The 17303-nt window shown below is 52.2% G+C and overlaps 1 protein-coding gene across 2 annotated transcripts in view; it reads right to left on the bottom strand.

The window, feature by feature from the left end:
- Window positions 1-8575, bottom strand: part of PDXK (pyridoxal kinase) — a 30695-nt gene extending 22120 nt beyond the window's left edge. The window contains exon 1 of one of the 2 annotated variants that reach the window (XM_061422889.1): window positions 8326-8575. In XM_061422889.1, coding sequence (XP_061278873.1) covers window positions 8326-8412 — 87 coding nt within the window. In that variant the 5' untranslated portion in view covers window positions 8413-8575. The remainder of the gene's footprint in view (window positions 1-8325) is intronic. The other variant, XM_061422905.1, reaches the window with a different exon arrangement.
- Between the last annotated feature and the right edge of the window lie 8728 nt (window positions 8576-17303).

The following is a 17303-nucleotide window of genomic DNA, read 5'->3' as shown; positions in this document are numbered from 1 at the left end:
CCAGGCCACCCAGCTTCCTCCACGGGAGGGTCAGGGGCTGGGCAGCGAGAGGACTCACTTCACCATCTTCAAAACCTTCACCGAGGCCTGTTTTGCAAGACCTTTTCAGTCACTCGCCTAGGAAATCAGAATTAGCAAAGAGAGGACACAGGAAAGCCATGTGCCTGTGGTCCGACTGATCAGCCTTGGGTACTCCAGGGTCCCTTTCTCTACCCGCCCCTGGTCAGCCTGACCACTCAGCCCAACTCGCAACCACCCGCCCCTCATCTCCCACGGGAGCTCCAACAGGGAACAGCCCTGTGTCCCTTGAACAGTGCTGCCGCCCCCTCACCCCCACCGGGCTCACCTTAAGTCCCAAGGCCACCTTTGCCCCACATGCGCCCTCGTTTCCTGGGCGGCCGGCCCCGGATCCCCTTACCCTGGCCCCAGCCCTGCTCCCAGCGCAGTGCACCCACCCCAGCCGCCAGGCCCCGCACACTCGCTGGTCAGGTTCAGCTGGGCACCACCCTGAGAGAGGCGGTCTTGGCCCAAGCTCCCAGCAGCACCAGCTACAGACGGGGGACAGGGCTGCAGCTCTGGTCAGGGGACGGGAGGGGCTGTCCCTCCTCGGCTGAGCCCACGATTCTGTCCCAAGGCCGTGGCTCCACACATTCCTCTCTCCTGGACAAACTCCACCTACTCTACCCTTGGCGGCACTCTCCCGGAGCACTCTGAGCAGAGCTGGCCGCTCTTATTTCAAAAGCTCCATGTGGGTGAGCTCCAGGGACATCCAGGCCCATGAGCCACACCGCCAGGGGGGTCCCTCTGTGTGCGGTCACAGCCCTGCTCACGGACACCTGCTCAGGTTTCCAGGCCAGGGGCCTCTCAGCACAGACCTTACAGAGAGGTCCCTGTGAGGGGTGGTCATGCCAGCATGAAGCAGACGTCACGCCACACAACTGCACACGCGCGCCCACATGTACACACCCACAGCTGAGCACACACACACACAACACACTTGCACACATGGGTATACGCCCCCCCTCCCACAGACCATTAAGTTCTTGCTTTTCTACATGACAGGCAAAGAGGAATGACACAAATTTCAGCCCCAAACTAAGAAAGGGTTACAAAATCAAGATATTGAGCAATTCTGGAGATTCTTGGGAAAATATAAAAGGCAGGAGAAATGCTGAAGCAACACCTAAGTTCCAGGGTTGGGACACACTGGGCGAGACAGGGACTTCCGGAGGGAAGCAAGCAGAGCACAGCGTCCCAGGTCACGGGGTTCCAGCCCTGTGCGCTCCTCTGGGAAGCGGCAGGGGGCCCGAGGCGGGGCAGGAAGAAGGTGTGCTTTTGGGCACTGACTCCCTGGCACTGTCTGCCAATGCATGTGCCACCACGAAAACCTTAATGGCAAACACTACGACTTTTAAAGGGCAGGTGACATCTTTCCAGCATCTTTCAAACTCAGTCCTGACAGAAAAGGTCCTTTTTATCCAAGGAATTCTAAGGAAAAAGCGTAAAGATTTTCCAAGGACCAAGTGTTTTAAGATGAATCAAGAGAGCCTCTGAACAGGGCCACTTTACAGCTCAGGCGGTTCTTAAAGGGGAGAGGTGGAAAATAAGCTGCTTATGGCCGGAAGCGTCCCCACTACCACCAGTCACAAGCCTCTAGGAGAGGCCGGGGTGAGCCGTCCACACTTGCTTGCTGGGCAGCTCTGCGGCCTCTGCTCAGCTCCTGTGGCCCCATCACTAGGCAGGGAGGGTGTGAACCTAGGTTTCCAGTCCAGGGCCTCTCTGCACAGCCGGCTGCCCCCCAGCCTACCCCTTCCTGCCGGGTGTCCAAGCCAGTCCACTGGCAAACAGGCCTGGCTTTGAGGTCCCTGCACAAGAAACCGTCTCCAGCCCTGCTGGATGTCTCGGCTCTGCTTCTGCACCGAGGGGCCAGGAGAGTCAGAGAACAAGGTGGGTTTCTATATAGGCCCCCAAATGAGACAACCCCTGACCCACCTTCCAGGGCTGCCTGTAGTCTCGGCAACACAGTACTGAAGTGGGTTCTGAGCTAAGGTCCCAAATCAGATTCTCAAGGTCACAGAATTATTTATGTGCCCCCCACCCCCCAGCATGGTCCTTCAAGGTGGCACCCTGGGCCTCCAGTGACCCCAGCAGAGGTCCTGCGTGCCCGAGGCTACCGTGCCAATCCAAACACGGCCTCAGAAGGAAGCGCGCACCACACATCCGGCACGAGGCCAGCTACCACCTGCCTGGACACCCTCAGAAAGACTCATCTGCCCAGCAGAGTGCCTGTTGGCATCGCAAGTGCTGGCCGCGCTGGCAGGAGAAGTGCCTAGCGGCTGGAGGGAGACACAAGAGTCGTGGCTGAGGCAGCAGTTCAACTCCCGCCTGTGCTATTCTTCCCAGAAGACAGCTTTTGGATGCTGGGGCTTTAATTAAACACCCAATTTGGGTCGCTTTTAAATCTCTCTGAACAGGCTCCTTTTAACTCACAGTGAATTGAACAGCAGCCCCTGAAATACATTCTGGCTGAGGATTCATGCACATACTGAACTGGAAACTGGGTCTGGCAAGATACAATCAAGCTAAGCATCTCAAGCCAAGATGGCCCTGGACTGTGTCAGTAGACCCCACAGCCAATGACAAAGGTGCTTATTTGAGACACACAGGAGCAGGCCATGCAACAGATGCACGGACTGGAGTGATGTGGCCACAAGCCAAGGATACCTGGAGCCCCCTAGAAGCTGCAAGAGGCAGGAAGGACCCTCCCCTCCAGCGTCTGGGGGAGGGATCACGGCCCAGTCAACATCCTAACTTCAGACTCTTGGCCTCTAGAACTGCGGGAGAATAAATCCACGATTCTAAGCCCCTCTTTGTGGTACTCTGCTATGGCCGCCCCCCAGAAACTCATACAGAGCCTAAGGCCGCGTGTACCTGCTGTATTTTTGTTTCTCTCTTTCGACTGTACCACGTGGCATGCAGGATCTTACTTCCCAGACCAGGATCAAACCCAGGCTTCCTACATTGGAGGCCCAGAGCACTAGACAACCAGGGAAGACCCCTGCTGTGTTTTCACCAAAAAAACCGGGAAGCAGTAGGGCAGGAGTGGGGTTGTGGGGCTGCTAGACAATGGGAGTGAAGTGGAAGTGTTAGTCGCTTAGTCATGTCCAACTCTTTGCGACCCCATGGACTGTAGCCCACCAGGTTCCTCTGTCCATGGAATTCTCCAGGCAAGAATACTGGGGAGGGTAGCCATTCCCTTCTCCACAGGATCTTCAGATTCTTTACTGTCTGAGCCACAAGAGGATGGGTGGGACCTATGAAAACACAGGAGGAGCTGCTGGATCAACAAGCCTGTCTTCCCTTACACAGAGGGGGCTCAGAAGTACACTTCCAGCCAGGAAGAACATGAGGTTTTCCACTTCCAAGAGGAAAGCAGCCCACAGAGTCCAGGCTGGGAGGAGGCCACACTGGGTCCATCCACCCCTTCCCTTTTCTCTCCCTAGAAGCAAGGTCAGAACAGCGAGAGGTCCCAGGGTCTGCCCGGGGAAGGGGCCCTGGAAGCGTCATAGGCATGACGCCCTTGCCCTGCAGTCCCCACCTCCAGAGACAGGACAGGAAGGCACGAGCCCACCCTCTCACTTCCCTCGCTCACTGCCGATGAGGATCACCCTGCCCACAGCTCTACCTGCTGTTGCGGGTCACAGCAGCACGTGCCCCTCAGCCACTAAAACGGACTATGAACTCGAGCCCAGAAACAAATCCAAAACCACAGTCAAGGTTCTGGTCCTTTCTCTTCTGTGTTACCATTTTTCTCTGCCCAGGGAAGGCAGCTGCCTGCAGGCTACCCACCTGAGACCGCCACCAGCGTGCTGTGGTATTAAGTGTTGATCGCTCAGTTGCATCTGACACTTTTTGACCCTTTGGACTGTAGCCTGTGAGTGATAGTCGCTCTATCGTGTACAACTCTTTGCGACTCCATGGACTGTAGCTCTCTAGACTCCTCTGTTCATGGGATTCTCCGGGCAAGAATACTGGAGGGGGTTGCCATTTCCTTCTTCAGGAGATCTTTCCCGCCCAGGGATCAAATCCGGGTCTCCTGCATTGCAGGCAGATTCTATACCATCTGAGCCGCCAGGGAAGCCTGTGGGGACCTGGCAAAAAGCAGTTTGAGAACCAGAGCCCTGAAGCCCAGACATCTAGCTTGCAGACGTCTAGCCAGGACAACTCTGGGAATGGTGGGAGGTCCCTGGGCAGGGATCCACACTGCACCCCACCACAAGCAGAACCTGGGAGCTTGGCACCATGTCATCACTAACAGGACTGTTCTCACTGTGCAGATGAGGCTGAGAATGTCTGGGGGGCATGGGGGCCCCTGAGCCATTTCTCCAAGACGCGGGCACCCCTCCACCGGCAGCCTCTCCACCCCGCACAAGTGCATATTTTGCCTCCCATTTGTGGGGCCTGGCCAGACCCCACCTTCTCCTGCCATTTCCAAGCTCTCTTCCCACAGTCAGCTGTGTGGGTAACCCCACCTGTGGCATCTCCAGCTGTACAGCATCCATCAAAATTCAGAACATTTTCAGAACTTGGCACAGCTCTGTAGTCAGGGGACACCTGCTGGAATCGTGCAAGGCACGGCCACTTCCAGGCTCTGTTCACCCGCAGCCCATCCTGCACCATGCCCTGCCCCTCTGTGCTCCTGCAGTGCTCACATGTTGAGTGGGGAGCAAAATGCCTACAGAAGACCCCACGGAGCCTCCTGTAGCCCTTACAAGAGCTCGGCAGCCTAGCCAAAGCAAGCGTGAGTAAACTTGTGGGGAATCTGGACTCTGGACAAGGAAGCACTAAGTGGCCATGGGAGAAAGTGTACAGTGAGCTACGGAAAATCTCTGGAAATTGTTCTCATATGGGCTGTGTGTCCCAAGTGGGACCTCAAACGAGGACCGTGTGAGTGCTCACGTGGCTGAAACAAAGTTTATTATTCTGAGAGAGTCAATTCCTAGGCAGGCTGAAAAGAAGTCTGGAGGTCCCCAAGGAGAGAGGGGTCTGAAATTCTCAAGGAAGAGGAAAGGACAAACTTTTTTTTCCCTCTACATTCCTTAGGATTGCATAACAATAATGTATCCTGCTTGAGGACAGTTTCTGGGAACTCCCCCCCACCCTTTCTGGCTAATCCTGTTATTTTAAAATGTAAATTATGGGAGTGGGTCTAGTAAGGTCTTTACAACCTCCAGACATTCTTTGGATTCACTGTAATAACTAATTAAGGCAAGAACACTGGAGTGGGTTGCCATTTCCTTCTCCAGGGGATCTTCCTGACTCAGGGATCGAATCCAGGTCTCCCGAGTTGCAGGCAGACGCTTTAACCTCTGAGCCACCAGGGAAGCCCAATAACTAATTAGAAGTATATAACTCCATTGCTGGCACTAGTGAGGGGCACTCTTTCTGCCCCCTTCTGATGTCTATGTCAGAAGCTTTTTCTATCTCTTTTATACTTTAATAAAACTTTAAAAAGCTCTGAGCGATCAAGCCTCGTCTCTGGCCCTGGGTTGAATTCTTCTCCTCCGGAGGCCAAGAATCCCGGCGTCTTTCGTGGTTCAGCAACAACCTTTCAATTCTCTCATAGTTCACACCATCAAGGTGGGCTTGGTTTGGTGGAGCATGTTTTGAGAGCCACCCTCTCTGCTTTCTTCCCCTCCTCAGCTTTTTCCACCCGCCCAAGGCTACGTTAGGAGGAGGAAATGATTAGGGCAAAGGACAGAGGTAAGGATGTGATCCAGGCCTGATGGAGGCCCTGGCCTCCCTTAGATGCCCCAGGCACATTTGGCTGCCCACTGGCCCTACTACCTCCCTGTCTGGTCTTTCTGCAGAGAGGACTAAGAAAAGCACCCTGGGCACTGCGGCCACCTCACTCAGCAGCCAGCACCTCTGAGGCACTTCCCAGGGATGGTCACCCTTATTGTGTCCTTGGAGTCAGGCTCTATGCCCATTCCACAGATGAGGCAACTGAGCACTAGAGAGCTCAAGGTGGAAGGCAGCCTCTTCAAGTCCCCAGCTTAAGAATGAGCCTCCAGGGGAGTGTGAATAAATAACAAAAGAGCCTGGCTCACTTCCAATTTTACAAGGGTTAAGTCTAAGCCACAGCAGCCCATCTGAGGAATTCAGGATATAAAAAACAGGAGCAGGTACTCAGTGCTTGGATAAACAGATGTTAGATGCGTATCTCAGAAAGAATTTCAAATTCCTGCATCTTTCCATACTTAGAATACCACTAAAATCAATAACTTAAGATATCTGTTCTTCGTGATTAGCAGTAATCTTTTACCCAGAAGTAAGCTTGAATGCAAGTATTTCCCAGCTCCCAAAACCTCATGTACAAACTGGCCTCTTCCTGACCTCTCTGGAGCAGTGCCCTGAGAGACTGTCCCCCTTACAGTCCTCAGTAAGTCCATGACTAAAACTCCAACTCCCTTGCTGTGCGTTTTTCTTTAAGCAGACAAGAGGAAGTGCAGGGATGGATTAAGTCAGAGACAGGTGCTACCCCCACCCTGGAGATACAGAAGGGGGATAGCACCCCCGACGTCTGTCCCTCAAGACCACAGGTAAGGATGCTGGATAGAGAGGAGACCTCAGGTGAGAACCAAGGTTCAGTCCTTCAGAGGCCCTTCCCAAGGCGGGTGGTCTGGAGGAGCACCCCATCAAGTAATTGGCAAAGGACATGTTGGTCTGCAAGTTTAGGGTCAGTGCCTAGAAATCAAGGAATAGATGATCAGAGGAACAACTTGCCCAAGGAAAGATAAAGGAGCAGCCACAGGGAGAGACAGAGGCCCAGGGAAGCAGCAGAGTCTACACACCTCTGCACACTTCTGCCAAGGGCAGCTCCCTCTAGGCAGGGTGCAGGCGGACCACTATCTGGTAGGGAACTTCCTGGTTCCACCTTCTGCGGCTGCCCCTGCTGTAGGGATCCTGCACTTTCAACCCCAGCACTGCCCCACCATAGAGGCCCTGCCCAAGCAATCAGTGACCAAGAGCTGGGGCCTTGGGACCAGTCCTGGAGTGCACCCTGGCTGCACCCATGGTCTGCACCCCCGCTGGTGGGAATGGGAGGGCCAAGGGCCTCACATTATCTCCACGGGTGCTCAAAGATCATAGGCAGCTGGCCAGGCAGGTCAGTTGGACTTGAACCCTTGTACCATGCCACCTTCAAGTCTTTGTTCCACTGCCTCCTCCCCGGAAGATGGGCAGGCCAGCCTCAGGTCGGCCCTCAAGCTCTACTGAAGGGTTCCAACCCTTCCCACGGCCCCTCCAGCCAGCTGGCACCTACAGGCCATTGTGACTGGGTGGCCCTTTGTGATCTTGAGGGTCCAGCACAGGGCCCTCACGTACAGCATGCACAGCAGGGGCCAGACACTAGCTCCATGTTCAAGGATAGGACCCAGGGACAATGGGCCAGAGGTGCATGGTCCAAGAGAGCCACCAGCCCGGACGCACAGCCCCCTGCTTGGCCCACAGGGCAAGGAAGTGACGGTGACCCCAACGCTGACACCCCACTGCACCCAGGCCTCATCCTGACCCTCCAAGGGGCTACCCAACCACAACCTTGGGGCTGAGACAGGAAGCAGTGGTGCTCACTGATAACCCAGAGAGAGACCGTGAGCCCCTCACGGAGCACAGGTGGGGGAAGCAGGAGGAAGCCCGTGGGCACCCTAGTAGGGAAAGGCTGACACATGTAGGAAGCTGCATCTACAGCCAGACCCTGCACGGCCTGAAATGCCCTCTGGGCTTTACTTCTCCGGAGCCAACACCTGCAGGTAGGCCCCCTCCGTCCCATCCCCTCCCGGCGACCGCCCCTCAACAGGCAGTCGCAGGGTGGAGCCCACCCTGGCCGCCCAGGGCCTCATGGCGAGCCTCCCGATCCGCAGGGGGCGGGGACCGGATGGGGACTGGTCGCCCACCAGGTAAGCAGTGCAGAGACCTGCTTGCCCAGCGCCCACCTTCGCTGGGTCTCCGGCCGCTGCTCCGCATTTTCCCTTTCCCAGGGTCGGGCCGGTGGGAAAGGGTGGGGGCTGGCGGGTGCTCACAGCACGCGCCCGGGGTGTTCATTCTAACGTAGCGTCCCCACCCAGTCCCCATTCCACCCTCCTGGGTCCAAGTGCGGCCCCGCCTCCGCCCCTGCAAAGTGCCCGCCTACCCCGCCCGCGTCTGGAACCCCGCGCTCCAGATCCTCCGGGCTGCCGGGCCAAGGTCACGCGGCCCGGCGGCGGCCACCCCTTCGCTGGCCCGCACGGCCGGACGCGGGGACACCTCCGGGTTACGTAAGCGTACCTGCAGCGGGAACGTGGCCGCCCGGTTGCCCACGTAGCCGCGGACGACGTGGCTCTGAATGGAGAGCACCCGGCACTCCTCCTCCATGCCGGGCCTGCCGCGGCGGCGCGGGGCCGGGGGGTCAGCGTCTCCGCCGCGCGCTCAGCTCGGCTTCGGCCACGCTCGGGCTCCGCTCCGCCGCGGCCCGGATCGGCGCAGGCGCTCGGCTCGGACGACAGGCCGCCTCCCTCTGACCTCAGCGCGGCTAGGAACCCGCGGGTCCCGCGCTGCGCCGGGGCGGGCCGGGGGCGGGGCATCCCCCTGTCCCCGCCCACTCCCGCCCCTCCCGGGCAAATCATCTACCGCAACCCAGGCCCGGGCAACCCACCCACATCTCTGCGCTACCGGCACGTGGGCGGCCACCCTCCAAAACGCCGGCTTGCACTTTCAGTTTTACCCTGTGGGGCGCAGCAGGCTGCGCCGGCCTGCCTTCATTCATCCGTTCCTCGAATCCTTCATTCACTCCACACAGGTCCGCCCCCTGGCCTGCACCACGCCTCTAACCCCGGGGCCGCACACTGCCGGCGCGGCAGGACCACGAGCCCGACAAACAAGAGCCCCCGCGGAGGAAGGGCACTGGCGAGGCGCCCTGGAAGTGGGCACGGACAGGGATGTCTGCAAGTGGGCTACTGGGCTGGGAGTTACCGGGACCACCTTCCCCAGGGCCCGGTGGAGCGCAGTGCCTGGCCCCAATTCCAGGCCCTGCAAGGCCCGGAACTCGTATGCGGTCCACCGCCCCTGCGGCCACCGAGCGTACCGGCGCCAGGACGCATGGGCCCTGCGACCCTCTGGCAGCACCAAGGATCCAGGCCCACCTTGCTAACCAGGCGCCCCTACCTAGGGCATGCACGCCTGATCCACAGCCAAGTTACCCTGCAGAGGCCTGGGGGGCGGACGCCTCCACCACCATGAGAACTTTGGGGACCCAAGGGCCCAGTTCCCCCACTTTGGACACATGACTGGCCTTCTCCTCAGGGTGTGCTGGGCCGAGACACGTGGCCAGTGCCCACCCCACCGACCCTGGGCAGTGTCCTCCGTTAGAACCTATTGGCAGGGGCAAACCCATGTGGTGGGGGCCTAGTCTGTTACCCAAGGCAAGTAAAATCATGTGTGCCAGGCACAGGGAGGTCAAACAAACCTATAGTAGTTTGGGGCAGAGGAAGGTTTACTGCTGGGCGGAGTCAGGAGAACAGAGTGGTGGTGGTGGTTTAATTGCTAAGTCCTGTCTGACTCTTGCAACCCCATGGACTATAGCCCGCCAAGTTCCTCTATTCATGGGATTCTCCAGGCAAGAATACTGGAGAGGGTTGCCATTTCTGGTAACCAAAACCCTCAACTCCTCCATGGTTTTTTTGACTAAAAAAGATGCACAACTAGAGAGTTGTGAGTGAAGTTTTATTTGGGACAAAATGAGGACAGCAGCCCAGGAGACAGCACCTCAGATAGCTCTGAGAGACTGCTCCATAGAGGCAGTGGGAGAGGTCAGTGTATAAAATTTTGGTGAAGGAGTTCAATACAATTAAGTGCTTACTTTACAAGAGTTTTCCACTAATTAGGAGGAGCTGCTGTCACCATGAAGGGATTCGGTTCTTTCTAGATATGAGGAGATGCAAGGTGTGGGATCACAAAATCTGTTCCTGAAAATATCCAACTATCTAAAGGCCTGTCCCACCAGGTTCTCTGGAGCACAGAGACCCTCTCTCCACCCTGACCTCCCTCAGAGGGTGTGGGAGGTCAGCAGCTGCAGCAGCACAGGGTTCAGTCGCCACAGAATCCAGCTCAGTTATTCAGTCGGGTCCGACTCTTTGTGACCCCACGCACCGAAGCACAAAGATTGTCACCCTGCTTATTTAACTTATATGAAGAGTACATCAAGCGAAATGACAAGCTGGAATCAAGATTGCTGGGAGAAATAGCAATAATCTCAGATATGCAGATGACACCACCCTTATGGCAGAAAATGAAGAGGAACTAAAGAGCCTCTTGATGAAAGTAAAAGAAGAGAGTGAAAAAGCTGGCCTAAAACTCAACATTCGGAAAACTAATATCATGACATCTGGTCCCATCACTTCATGGCAAATAGATAGGGAAACAGTGGAAATAGTGAGAGACTTTACTTTTTTGAGCTCCAAAGTCACTGCAGATGGTGCCTCCAGCCCTGAAATTAAAAGATGCTTGCTCCTTGGAAGAGAAGCTATGACCAACTTAGACAGCATATTAAAAAGCAGAGACATTATTTTGCCAACAAAGGTCCATCTAGTCAAAGCTATGGTTTTTCCAGTAGTCATGTATGGATGTGAGAGTTGGAGTGTAAAGAAAGCTGAGCATTGAAGATGCTTTTGAACTGTGGTATTGGAGAAGACTCTTGAGAGTTCCTTGGACTGCAAGGAGATCAAACCAGTCCATCCTAAAGGAAAACAGTGCTGAATATTCATTGGAAGGACTGAGGCTGAAGCTGAAACTCCAATGCTTTGGCCACCTGATGCAAAGAACTGACTCATTGGAAAAGACCCTGATGCTGGGAAAGATGGAAGGTGGGAGGAGAAGGGGACCATAGAGGATGAGATGGTTGGATGGCATCACTGACTCGATGGACATGAGTTTGAGCAAGCTCTGGGAGTTGGTGATGGACAGGGAAGCCTGGTGTGCTGCAGTCCATGGGGTCAAAAAGAGTCAGACGTGACTAAGCAACTGAATTGAAATGTACTGAAGAACTAACCACCCATATTTCATGGCTGCTCACCTTCTGGAATGGCTCACACTCCACAGACCTTTCTCCCAAGGTCTTTCTTGCTTTTTGAGATGGGCTATGTATGGAATATGTATCTCTCTAACTAAACCACTTCTTACCTCTCACTTTGTCTCTCCCTGAATTCTTTCTGGGACATGACATAAAGAACCTGAACTTTGTTAAATCCTAACCCCAGGTGAATCCAATCCCAGGACAGTGGGTTCAAGCCCCAATCTGGATTGTGTGGTTTCAGAGCCACACAGTCTGGTTTGGATTCCAGCTTCTCCGATGGCTACAGCATTTCTCCTTCAAGTCAGATCAACCCTTGGACTCAGTGTCCCCATTTCCTCAGGCAGAGATGTAATCATAGTATCGACATTCAAACAATGTTTAAGGGCAAACGAATTGACCTGCGTCACCAGCTGAAGACATCCCCTGGCATGAGTGAGTGTTCAGTATGATTTTCCTCTTCTCTGACACTAATCCCAGTCCCCCTGCCCTGCTGAAACAGAGGTTGGTGGAAAATTCCTCTTTTCTCGTGACTACTGGACTCTGGGTGCCATTTTTATGGATGAAGAATCTAGTTTGCAATCCTTCCATGCTTAAGAAGTTGCTCCATTGTTGAGGAACAGGCTTGGGATGTTTCCAGTTCCAGAATGTCTTTCTTAAGAGACAACAGCCAAACCTGAAACTTGGATTACCAGTTTTGTTTTGTTTTTTAAATTAAGTAGGTTATTTATTTTTGCTTTATCTTGGAAATGTGTGTGTGCTCAGTCACTCAGTCATGTCCAAGTCTTTGCACCCGCCCTGGGCTATAGCCCACCAGTCTCCTCTGTCCATGGGATTTCCCAGGCAAGAATACTGAAGTGGGTTGCTATTTCCTCCTCCAGAGGATTGAACCTGAGTCTCCTGTGTCTCCTGCATTGGCAGGTGGATTCTTTACCAGCGTGCCACCTGGGAAGCCCTAATCTTTGGAACAGCCAAGATTTTCTGAACCTTAAAAATACTTTGGGGGTCCTCTCTGGTGGTCCAGTGGTAAACAGTTTGTGTTATAATGAAGGAAACATGGGTTTGATCCCTGCTCTGGGAACTAAGATCCCATTTGCTGTGGGGCAACTAATCCAGTGTGCAGTAACTAGAGAAAGCCCACATGCCACAAGAAAGATCCAGTTCAGCCAAAAAAAAAAAGGAAATAAATAGATAAACTCTTTGGGCCACCAGAAAATGCCCTAGATTCTTTCCTGGGCTGTCAGTGTCCATTGACATTTTAATCCTCAAACACGCTTGTCTGGTTTGAAACTCACCTTGCTGTCTTTGGGTCACTGAGCTGATCCTTGTGATGGCCTCTGAGGCTCCGCTCAAAACAGCTGCCGGCCACAGAGAGTTTTCAGCCAAGCATTCATGGACGTGTGTGCTGACTTCCAGTGCATGTCCCTGAGGGGCCATCACCGCTTGGCGTCCCCACCCACAGAAATAACCTTGAGCCTCACCCTCTGTTCCCAGCCCACCTGCACTCCAGCGTTCCCTCTCTCTCCAGTGATACTCTGATGAAGAACAGATTCACAATCTGGGCCAACAGCCAAGAATTTTAGACCCTCAAGGGGGCTCTTGGGGCAAATGATTCACTAAAGAGAAGAGAGAGTGTGAGGGAATTCTCGTTCACTGAATCCATCTTTTGTGGGGCATTTGGATCATCCTGTCATCTAACTGGAAGCAAGGCTTGCTGTCCTCAGCGGTTTGACTTCACTGTAGACTGCTTTTCTTTCCCTGCCCTGCGCCCCACAGAGGTTCTTAAACATCATTCACCGAGTCTCTAGTTGTAAGAGAAACAAGTGCTGTGGAAAGCTGGGGGAGGTTACAAACATTAAGAAGAAAACAGAAACTGGTCAGAGTCCCAGTGTCTCAAGAGTGTGTGGCTTTCTTTACTCTATGCCCATCTGTCTGGTTTTACACCATACCTGGAAAGTATCTGATACATGGCCAGCGCTCACGAAATGTACTAATGTTTGACACATTAAACATTGGGATTTAATGTACTATATTGTATTTTCATACATTCAAGGTTGTCTCCAGTATTTCTCCGTGGTATTTCATGACAACATTATTTTCATCACATGGAGTTACAAGAATTTGTTTAATCATCTATTATTTGATAGTCAGTCTGTCTCCAGCTTCTCAGTGTTAAAAATATTTCACTGGACTTGTTTTTGTCCTTGTGCAGTTGCCAAGTCATGTCCAACTCCTTGCTACCCCATAGACTGCAGCATGCCAGTCTTCCTTGTCCTTCACCATCTCCTGGAACTTGCTCAAACTCAAGTCCATCTAGTTGGTGATGCCATCCAACCGTCTCATTCTCTGTCGTCCCCTTCCCCTCCTGCCTTCAATCTTTCCCAGCATCAGGGTCTTTTCCAGTGAGTCAGTTCTTTGCATCAGGTGGCCAAAGTATTGGAGCTTCAGCTTCAGCATCAGTCCTTCCAATGAATATTCAGGGTTGATTTCCTTTAGGATAGACTGGTTTGACTTCCTTGCAGTCCAAGGGACTTTCGGGAGTCTTCTCCAGTAGCACAGTTTGAAAGCATTGATTCTTCGGTGCTCAGCTTTCTTTATGGTCCAACTCTCACATCCATACATAACTACTGAAAAAACCATAGCTTTGACTGTATGGACCTTTGTTAGCAAAGTAATGTCTCTGCTTTTTAAAATGCTGTCTAGGTTTGTCATAGGTTTCCTTCCCAAGAGCAGGCATCTTTTAACTAAAATTAAGAACCCGCTTTACCTGTATATATATTCTTTCTCATATTATTTTCCATTATAGTTTGTCAGAGTATTGAATATAGGCACCTGTGCTCTACAGTAGAAACTTGTTGTCTGATTACTTTCTTATCATAGATTCTTCGAAGTGGAATGACAGATAAAAAGATAGTTTATATTAGATTCCTAACATATTTGCCAAATTATACTCTAGGAAAGTGTGATTGGCACTCCTGTTAGTGACTAATATTTTTAGCACAGACTTATCAGGACTAAGTATCTTTTTAAAGGATGCTTGAAGACTGGAAAACAAAAAAACAGATTTTTTTTCTGGGTGCATTGCATGGCATGCAGGATCTTAGTTCCCTGGTCAGGGACCAAATCTATGCCCCCTGCAATGGAAGCCTGGAATCCTAACCACTGGACCACCAGGGAATTCCCACAGGAGACATTTTTAGATAAGAACTTGTGTAAGGTGAGTTTTATAGAAGCTATATATGCAACTAAAAGGAATTGATCTAATTGTAGAAGCTGAATTTTTAGAGTGCTAACCAAGTATTCCAAGAATGGACGCGTGGTTGAAATAAGGAGGCGTTTCTTTGGGTGTGTTGGGACTGCAGCCTGGGAGACACAGACTCAAGAAGCACTTGAATTGTGTCCTGCGGGACTGACCATACAATGGGAGACTTAGAAAAGTCAAAAAAAAAAAATGCAAGAGTACAAAAATTGTTTGCCAAGAACTGGGACTGGAGCTGGTGAAACTAAGGGTGCTTGTTAAATAAGAACTGGTTGGGGTTCGAAAGGATTATATAGTTGAGAAGCGGGGGCGGGAGTTTGACACCCCAAGGTTGCCATTGGCAGCTGCTGGGAAATGCTGTTTTGGAAATGGTTTGCAGTGTCCCCAAGTCTGACCCCGTTCAGAAAATACAGGTTCTTGGTGATGCAGGAATGTGTCTGAAACCACACCCACCATGGCCACCCGGCTCCATCCTGCATGCCTGAACCAAGTTACCCCATTTAGGCTTTTGAATGATTTTGAATGTGTCATCAACAGGTATAAGGTGACTTCCCTGGTGGTCCAGTAACCACTGGACCGCCTGCCAATGCAGAGGACGTGGGTTCAATCCCTGGTCTGGGAAGATTCCACACGCTGAAGGGCAACTAAGCCTGTGTGCTACAGCTACTGAACGCGAGTGCCCTGGAGGCCTGCTCCATGACCAGAGAAGCCATGAAAGTCAGAAGCTGGTGGTCCACAACTAGAGAGTGGCCTCTGCTCGCCGCAAGTGGAGAAAGCTAGGGCACACCCAAAACTGAATGTATAAAATTTAATTAATTAAAAAAAAGATGTATTGGTCTTCTGGGTGCTTCTGATAATCACACTAAACGAGCCAGTGCTCCTCAGCCCAGGGCTCACCCGGACCTGGTCATGCAGCAGGAGAGGCCACGAGAGCTACTGGTGCACACACTTAAGGGCGCTTATTAAGGACTGTGCTGGCCAAGATGCACCCTCAGCTCAGCAGCGCCTCATCTGGAAAACATGGGTAATAACAGCATCCCGAGGGCATATTTCCAGGGGAATCACGTTCGCCGGAGCTTCCCTGGTATCTCAGACAGTAAACAATCTGCCTGCATTGCAGGAGACCTGGGTTCGATCCCTGGGTCTGGAAGATCCCCTGAGGAAGGGAACAGCTACTCACTCCAGTATTCTTGCCTGGAGAATCCCATGGACAGGAGGCTGGTGAGATACAGTCCATGGGGTCACAAAGAGTGGGACACCACTGAACCAACTAACACAACATATTGACTGGCTTCCCAGGTGGCACTAGAGGTAAAGAACCCGCCTGCCTGCCAATACAACAGGAGACGTAAGAGACTCGGTTGGGATGACCCTGGGTTGGGATGATCTTCTAGAGAAAGGAATGGCAACCCACTCCAGTATTCTTGCCTGGAGAATCCTATGGACAGAGGAGCCTGGCAGGTTACAGTCCATGGGGTCGCATAGAGTTGGACATGACTGAAGCGACTTAGCATACATGCAAGCACATGAGATTATACATGTGGGGCAAATAAATGCTGCTGGTTAGTAAAATCAGCTCTTCCCACTAGACTGTAACTCCATTAGGGCAGAGGCCAGTGCTATCCTATACCCTGGCATCCGTACTGTGCCTGGCCAGCAGTAGTCAGGTGTTAGATGGAGGGAAGGGTGGGTAAATCAATCAGCTGGTAATAACAAATGCAAGTCTCAAAAAATTAAACATAGGATTACCAGATGACCAGCAAATCCATGTCTGGGTACATGCCCCAAAGAACTAAAAGCAGAGACTCAAACAGGTATTTGCACACTTATGTTCCATGCCGGCACTATTTACAATAGCCAAAAGTGGAAAAGGTCCGACAAAGGTCCATATCACCAAAGCTATGGTGTAGCTACTGGACTACTGGACTACCTCCAGTAGTCGTGTACAGATGTGAGAGTTGGACCATAAAGAAGGATGAGCGCCAAAGAACTGATGCTGGAGAAGACTCTTGAGAGTCCCTTGGACTGCAAGGAGATCAAACTAGTCAATCCTAAAGGAAAAGAAAGTGAAAGTCGCTCAGTCATGTCTGACTCTTTGCAACACCATGAATAGTCCATGGAATTCTCCAGGCCAGATTACTGGAATGGGTAGCCATTCTCTTCTCCAGGAAATCTTCCCAACCCAAAGATCAAACCCAGGTCTCCTGCATTGCAGGCAGATTCTTTCCCAGCTGAGCCACCAGGGAAGCTCACCCTATAGGAAATCAACCCTGAATATTCATTGGAAGGACTGATGCTGAAGCTGAAGCTCCAATACTTTGGCCACCTGATGTGAAGAGCCAACTTATTAGAAAAGACCCTGATGCTGGAAAAGATTGAGAGCAGGAGGAGAAGAGGGCAATAGAGGATGAAAAGGTTGGATGGCATCACTGACTCTATGGCCATGAGTTTGAGCAAACTCTGGGAGATGGTGATGGACAGGGAAGCCTGGTGTGCTGCAGTCCATGGGTTGTGAAGAATCAGACAGGACTTAGTGTCTAAACAAAAACAAAAGAGTGGAAACATCCATGAAAGCATGACTGTATAAACTAAATGTGGTGTATACATGGAATGCAATGTTATTCAGCCTTAAGAAGGAAGGAAATCCTGATATGTACAACATGGATGAACCTTGAGAACATTATGCTCAGTGATATAAACCAGCCACAAAAGGACAAATACTATATGAGTCCACTTACATGAGGTACTGAGATTAGTCAAAATCATAGAGACAGAAAGCAGATCAGTGGGTGCCAGGACCTAAGTGGATGGGAATGGAGAGTTAGTATTTAATGGGTATAGAGTTTCCAGTTTGCAAAGTGAAAAGAATTGGGACTTCCCTAGTGGCCCCTTGATTAAGAATCTGCCTTCCAGTGCAGAGGACCTGGGTTTGATCCTTGG

The sequence above is a fragment of the Bos javanicus genome, chromosome 1, assembly GCF_032452875.1.
Source record: "Bos javanicus breed banteng chromosome 1, ARS-OSU_banteng_1.0, whole genome shotgun sequence".
Taxonomy (NCBI): Eukaryota; Metazoa; Chordata; class Mammalia; order Artiodactyla; family Bovidae; genus Bos; species Bos javanicus.
This window is presented reverse-complemented; position numbering and strand designations above follow the sequence as displayed.